At 56.8% G+C, this 7599-nt stretch overlaps 1 protein-coding gene across 3 annotated transcripts in view; it reads left to right on the top strand.

Moving 5' to 3' along the window:
• Nucleotides 1–1188: 1188 nt before the first annotated feature.
• FRMD5 (FERM domain containing 5) overlaps nt 1189–7599 on the top strand; it is a 102907-nt gene continuing 96496 nt past the window's right edge. For all 3 annotated transcript variants that reach the window (XM_062583421.1, XM_062583419.1, XM_062583420.1), the window contains exon 1: nt 1189–1290. In XM_062583421.1, the coding sequence (XP_062439405.1) occupies nt 1189–1290 (102 nt within the window). The remainder of the gene's footprint in view (nt 1291–7599) is intronic.

Below are 7599 nucleotides of genomic sequence, written 5' to 3'. Positions count from 1 at the left end.
ATTGGGATGGGACCTGGGCTGCAGTGGGGCAGACCAGAGACGGTTTAATACAGACCCTCACTGGCACCGGCTCGGTTCGGGCGTTTCTCAGCCTGCTGGAGTTGGGTTGGTGGTGGGGAGCATTGCTGAACCCTCTAGGCAGGAGGAACCTTTCTCTTCCACCCTTGCAGGGATGGCCATGGACGGGGCATGCAACCAAGTGGGAGAACAGCGGGAGCCAGAGGCAGAGCTCGGCCGTGCCGGGGGGCACTGGAGGCGCCGCTCTCACGCACTGCCCTTCGCCAGGGCAGCACCGGCTGCTTCGGCCTGAACACTGAACCGATCGTTTTAGAGTCCATTTTGTTCAGTAAATCTGAGATTTAAAAGTTTCCTCCCATAGCAAACAAGCACTAACGGGGAAGGCCGTGCCCCGGGGTGCCCCTCAGCGCTGGGGTTTGTGCACCGCTCTGCTCGGCGAGTCGTGGTAGCGGACCCGGCTATTGCAGCGGCGACCTGTGCACGCAGCCCTGCGTGCGGCGAGGCGGCGGCGGGCTGCGCGCTAGCCGCGACCCGCAGGCCTGCTGCGGAGCGCCCGCCGCCGCCCGCGGGCCGCATCCCGCCCTTCGCGGGACGGGCCAGGCGCCTCCGCTCCGCTCCGCTCCGCGGCGACGCGCCCCAGCCCGCTGCAGACCGCTTGCAACGAGCGCACAGGAGCCAGGGCGGGCCGCGCTGCCCCGCGCAGCCCCCGCCGCCGCTGCGCGCCCCCCCCGCGGCGGGGCGGCCCCACGGAGGCGGCCGGGGCCGCGCCGCTCCTGCCGCATTGGTTTGCGGCGGCGTCTGTCACGGCGGCGGCGGAGCCCAGATTGGCCCCCGCCGCCGGCGCCGGGCCCCCCCGGGCCTGCCCACGCCCCCCCCCGGGCCTGCCCGCCCACCCCCGCCGCCGCCGCCGCCGCCCGGGCTCGGCACTGCCGCTCCGCTCCGCGCGGCCGCAGCGGGGCTCGGCGCGGCGGCGGCGGCGGGGGCAGGGCCGAGCCGCGCCGAGCCGAGCCGCGCCGAGCCGCGCCGAGCGGGCGGGGGCCGCGCACGCCGCCGCGCCGCACCGCACCGCACCGCACCGCACCGCCCGCGCCGGCGGCGGCGATGTGAGCGGAGGCTCCGCCGGCTCTGCCCGCCGCTCCGCGCCCGCGCCGCGCCGCCCGCCCCGGGAAGATGCTGAGCAGGTGGATGAGTGGCAGCAGCAGGAACCTGGACCGCGAGTACAACTGCACCGTGCGGCTGCTGGACGACAGCGAGTACACCTGCACCATCCAGGTCGGGGCTGCGCGGGGCTGCGCGGCGGCACCGCTGTCCCGAGCGGCGGCGGCGGCGGCGGCGGCGGGGAAGTTGCGGGGGGGCGGGACGGCGCGGAGCGGAGCGGCGCCGGGGCTGTGCGGGGCGGCGGGGGCCGCTGCCGCGGGCACCCCCGCGCCGCCCCCACCGCCGCCGGGCAGCGCGGGGCGGCTCCGCGGGCGGCAGCGGCGGCCCCGGGCGGCTCCGCGCTCCGCCGCGGCGAACAAAGGCGGCGCCGGGGCCGGAGCATCGCTCGCAGGAGACGCTCCGCGGGGGCGGGGGGCTCCGCGGGGGCTCCGCGGGGGCCGGGGGCTCCGCTGGGGGCTCCGCCGGGGCTCGGGGCTCCGCGGCTGCCGGCGGAGCGGAGCGCTGGGGGCGCCCGGCGCGGCCCCTTCCCCTCCTCGGCTCCCCGAAGTTGCCGCCCGCGGGCAGCGCAGGGCGCCGGGGACTCCGCAGCGGGTCGGGCCGGGCCGAGCCGGGGGAGCCGCGTCCGCGCCCGCGGAGCGCCGCGGACCCGCTGCGGCCGCCTCCAGGCGCCAGGTGCCTCCCGGCGCCGCAGTGTTGGGGGGCACCGTGCCCCCGGGGGCCGGGGGCTCGGCTGCGAGGCGGTGCCGAGCCCTTCCCCGCGCCGGGCACGGGCTGCGCGTCCCGCCGCGCCGGCCACTGGCCGCTGCCGAGGTCTCCGCGGGGCCGGCGCGCAGCTCGCAGAGACGGGGCAGAGTCATTTTTTATTATTATTCTTACATATATATATGTATGTGTGTACATATATATATATATATATATATATGTATAAGATCTTGCAAGTCCCGCTGCCCTGGCCGCCTTCGCTGCAACTCGCCAGGTAGTAGGAGCCTGCGCCGGGAGGGCCGAGGCGGCGGGGAGCATCCCGCGCGCAGCCTGCGCTGACTCTCTGGACCATTACAACAGTCTCTTTCGGGGGTTTGCGGTGAGCGCTGCAAACCTGCGCGGCCGCGACTCTTTCCCGCTGGTATCAGCTGGCTCCGATCCAGTCTGTCGGCAGGGGAAAATGCAGGGCAGAGTTCTGAGTAAAGGTGACTCAACGTGTAAATAGCCGCAGCTCCCACCTTGCAGCCCGGTGCGTTGGCTCTCCTGGTTCTCGCTGTCCGGTAGCTCCGCGGAGGAGGGAGCATCCTCTGAACTGCAGGCAGAAACATGCTTTAAATGATAATGTTAAAGAATGGTTACAGAGGGATGCTGCAGGCTATGGGAGGCACCATCACTTTTGCTTAAACAGTCTAAAATAGATAAATATGGTGTTTTGTACGAATAACAGCTGAAGAATGCTAATGCTGCTCTTCCCCCTTCACCTCCCCTTCCTGGATTGTAAAGCGTGACCCAGTAAACAACTATAATGGCAACCTAGTTTATTTTGCATAAGCAAAACTAATCTGTCTCTCAGAGGTTGCTTTTAATACAAATCAAATGGAAAAAATGTAGTTTAGGAGAGAAAGTGTAGGCAATGCAGTTCAGAAAAATCTGGATATTCTGTCCTTACTACAGTTTAATAAGGTGTCTTTATTTTGCATGTCATTTTTTAAGAGAAAAATACTACTTTATCACATATTTCAGTGACTTATTTTATGTTTAGCATAGTAAATCATGCATCCTGATATTCACTACACGTGACTTAAGGTATAAAGAATTTTCTCGTATTTCCCTCTCAGTCAAGGTTACCACAGTTAAACATTTGTTTTCTTTTGCTTTCATGCTGCCTTATAAGCAAAGTATTTATAGTCCATGCAAAATTGAAGTGTACATAGTAAGAATGTATAATATTTCACAAGTGAGAAAATCACTATCAACATGCAGGCTAGGAGCAGTGAATGAGTTTTGAAGGTCATTCCTTACGAGTGCAGATATTTCACATGTCTTGCTCAGATCCATAGTGTTTCTTCATCTAGGCAGTTTTCAAGCCTGTTGTTTCTAATTTGCATATTTCTATTTTTACTTAAATATGGAGAAACTATCCAAAACACAAGTCATTGTTTTCATATGCGGCACTGTTAATCGCAGCGCACATCTGTGGCATGAAGCTGCTCGGTGGAAGTTTGTGGCATACATTTTGGTGCTAAACCTGTGTGTTTGTGTCATTTCATCAACAAGGGGCATGTGTGCTTTGTACTCTTTCCTGAGCTGTGCCAGGTCTGACATGTTATCTGGCTTCTACATTGCTGGGGAAAAAACCCACTCAGAAACGGATCAGATTTTAAGAGGTCTTATTTACGCTTCAAACAATAGCACTGGTTAAACCTGTCAGCAAAATTAACCTCTGGCTGTGCTCGATAAAAGGCATGCGAATAGGGTTTGTGCGCTGTCTGATAATGACTTTGAATACTCTGTTTCTAAATAAAGCCTTTTTTATTTGGTTATCCAAGGTTTGCTTTGGTAGTATTCCAATGTTAAATGAACAGTTCGTCGTCTGAGCTCAGACGAATCCTTTGTCTGTTTTGTCCTAATTTTCGTTCCCAAACATCCAGTCCAGGTAGGCAAGCAGCCTGGAAAGCGCTTTCCCGTCGAGGACGGCTCAGTGACCGTGTTCTTGACACCAGGCCGTCGAACCCGGAGGCAGAATTCCCCGTGAGTCTGGTGACACCTCGGTCTGGGCCGCCGTAATTTTTGTATATTTATATATGTTGTAGTAGCTGGACGTCCCTGGGGGCAGGAGAAGGAGGGTGCTGCCTCCGCGGTGCCGGGGAGGACGGCTCCGATCCTGCACACGAAGGCGCTGCGCTTGCTCGGCTTAGGTCTTAATAACGTTTCCTGCCCCGCGGGCACCCCCCAGAAGCAGTGAAGCCCGTAGTTTGCCACGGGTTCCCAGTGCAGGATGGTAAGGCGTCAGCACGCGGCCGCGCTCGCCCGGGCTCTGCTCCTTGGCAGGACCCCGGCGCTCGGCCCCCGCGGGGAGGGCGGCGCTGGCCGCCGCAGAGCGCCTCCGAGCCCGGTGCCCGTCTGCTCGCCTCCGCAGCAAGGCTCCAGCGTAGCGCTGAATTTAATTTACATTCACTTTGTGCTCCATGGCTCCAAACGTAAACATGAAATAATTTACCAGAAATGCAGCTTTATAACCATTAGAATAAAGCTTGCATTGAAAAGAATGGCAAAGGCTTTTGCCTTGCATTTTTTATTGGACTGAGCTACTTGTCTGAGGAGATGTTTTAAATTCTTCGCTGCAGTGTCAGTGGCAGTATAAAAGACTTAAAATAATTAATCATTTGCCATTGTTTGATGCTTCAGGTATTTTCCTGAGAAGACAGTGGCATTTTGTTTCAAAAATCAGTAGTGTTACAAGAACTTGGAGATGTGGAAAAATAAATGCAAAAGTAAGATTTAATGGATTCAAAATGTAACAGTTTCTTACGTAAGGTTAGAAGGAATGATAAAGAGCGCTTGTCTGTGCTCTTGGACAAAAATCATGTTTTCCGCATGAAGCAGAAAGTTCGTTAGGAGGCCTGACAGGATCATTAATAACAAGCAGTCAACACAATAGAGAAACTGCTTCTATTTTTTTCCCCCCTTTTTGCAGCGCTAGCTACTGTGAAGGTTATTCGTTCATTATCTTTTTATCTCCTGATAGTTTCCAATTGCTTTTGCCGGGAAATGGGTTAGCAGACCGCTGCTCGCGCAGCGGGACTGCTCCTCTGAAGCGCTAAGCGGAGGTGATGTCCTCCGCCTTCGGGGTTTTCTTCCTGCTGCCGAGAGCCCGGGAACCATGAGGCGCCAGGCTGAAAAGTTTCTCTGTCTTCCCTGGGAGACCTGCTGGAAAAGCGTCCAGGATTTCAGCCCTCCAAGCGCTGAGAAAACCAGGGCTGGCAGACTTGTGTTGGAGGTTTTCTATTGACTCTATTAAAAATAATGTTTTTATTTATAGCATTGAACACGCATTTGTAACAGGAACTTACTGCTCTTGCTTAGCTAAATCTCTACAGTAACCTGCACGCTGTCTGTGCAGCAGCCTTGTTCCCTTCTCAGATGTTTAAATGTGTATGGTCTGCGCACTCAGGAAAAGAGGAAAACTGCGTGAAACGTTCAGTAAGTTTGAAGACAAATAGCCAAAACTGAGGGTTTCTTGCGTTTCATCTCCTTTTTATTTCATTTCCGTGTATGTCATTCTGAATGCAAAGGATACAAAAGGCAGCAGGTGAAAACATCCCCTAAAGGTCCTCTGAAAAATGAGTGACGTGCTTGCTCCAGTTTTAATGGGAGGCAGAAACGCAAGTTGTTATGGATACCTGTTGAAAATATTTCTAGCGCTGCTCTTTCTTCAGCAGCTGAAATGCTTATTTTCTATTAACTTTCCGTTCTTACTTTTCAATGTTATCTGCCTGCCACCCCCTCTTCGGGAGCCCGCGTCCCCGGAGAACCGCTTTGCTTAGCACTTTTCCCATGCGAGGTGTTGGAGACGCCCGTGTATTTGGTGCCGCTGCTGCGGGGCGACGGACGCGGAGCGGCACGAGCGTGGCTGTTCTCTGCTTCTGCTGTGCAAGAACTAGGTGATGCCCAGCCGCCCCCTCGGAGTTAGTTCTGGAGCGTGGGAACGGCGATGGGAGCGCGGGAGCCGCCACCTGCGTGAGCGGCGACTTCGGGGGCGCGTGCCGGTGGGTGCCGCGAGCGTGTCGGGGCCTCCCGGTCGCTCGCCCCGGGGTTTCCTCGGGCTGGCTGCCCTCTCGGGGGAGGGAATTAAATTACAGCAGAAAACCCTCCGGAATCGCCACGCTCGCGGCTCCGGCGCGGCGGCGGAGTGGCACCGCCGTCACCCGTTGTAAACGGCAGGGCATCACCAAGGAGGCTGGGGAACAAGCGGGGGTTTGCTGTTCGGGAAGAAGTGCGGTGTTTTATTTGCAATCAATTTTGCCAGGAACGGACAGCGCCTCATTAATGCTGGGGTCGGGAGCGGGTGTCGTTACGGAGATAGAGAGCGGCACGATGCTTCTGCCGTCAGCCGCTTGGCTGTGGTCAAAAACCCCATTATGGTTTGCAACCAAGGAGGTTTTGGGTCAAATTCTTTTCTTTGAAAAATTTCCAGAGGAAATTACCGCAGTGATATGAAAGCAACTTCATGTTGATGAGAGCTGGCCTGTCGGCGCTGGCGGGCTGTTGATCGTAACGGCCTCTCGGAAACTTAAAAAACACCCCAATTTGTTTTTTCCTTAGTTGCCTCTTGTGCGTCCTTCCCCTTGTACTGCGCGCGAGTTAAAACCGATGCGGTTGTTTGTGGCTTCTTAAAATCCCCCAGAGCGAGCGGAGGAGGGCCGGGGCTGGGGGGCCGGGGCTGCGGGGAGCTCCGGGGTCGGCTGCTCGGCCCCCGCTGCCGGCGGAGCGCGCCAGCCCCGGGACGGGGGCCGCAGCCGCCCCCGCCGCCGGAGACCAGCCGGGCTTGTGCCGGCGCGGGGGTCCCACCGATAAACCTGCCTGACGGTCATCTTTGGCAAAGTTTGATTTTGGAGCAAGCTTGGTGGCACTGCGTTTTTGTGAGGCCCCAGAGACCCTAACTAGTTAACCTTAGATGTCCAAATTTGATCAATGCTGCAGCTGGAAATAAGATATTTTGGCTGCGTGACGTCCGTTACTGAAGACTTTAATTATAACGGTATTTGTGTCGTGTCTATGAGGTTTTTCTCTGTTTCAGAGGGTTTATAATGTGGCTGTTGCAAATCATATTGGCTTTTAGCTTGGCACATAAGCTGTGATCCCAAAGGTAATATCTGTCTAGCTGCCTATATGAAATTTTCTTTAATAAAAAAAATTACAAAAATTGATTAAGCCATTCTGGAGCTGGAGAGAGACTTGAGGATGTATAGAGTGGGTGGTTTATAGTGATTCTCACTATATGTTATCTATATAGGTAACTCACAATAAGGACTGAAAAAAAGGCCAGAATCCAATACAGTTATCTTTGAAAAGCAGACGACAACATGCTGAGCAGGTACTTTTTGTGAATCAATTTAATTCTCATTAACGCTGCACTATATGTCGTGCTGACTAACGTTTTTGGCTGGCAAGTAACACTGGATTTCCTAAGGAAACGTGCAACGAGGACGGAACGTCTTTGGGATCTGGAGCCCAGGAGGTGCCGGGGCTGCCGGGAGCCGAGAGGAGGAAACGCGAGGGCGTCGGAAGGAGCAGAGGAGGAGGAGGAGGGAAGGACCGGGGCTGGGGAGGCGGGGAGGCAGAGCCAGGTGCCGCGTTCGTCGCTTGGGCAGTTGCAGTTTTGCAGCGTTCTCGTTTCTGGGCTGGCCTGGAGAGGTGCCCGGCGGGGGACGGGGCCGG

Source organism: Rhea pennata, chromosome 10 (genome assembly GCF_028389875.1).
Source record: "Rhea pennata isolate bPtePen1 chromosome 10, bPtePen1.pri, whole genome shotgun sequence".
Lineage (NCBI taxonomy): Eukaryota > Metazoa > Chordata > Aves > Rheiformes > Rheidae > Rhea > Rhea pennata.
The sequence above is the reverse complement of the archived record's forward strand: the minus strand, read 5'-3'. Positions and strand labels throughout refer to the sequence as shown.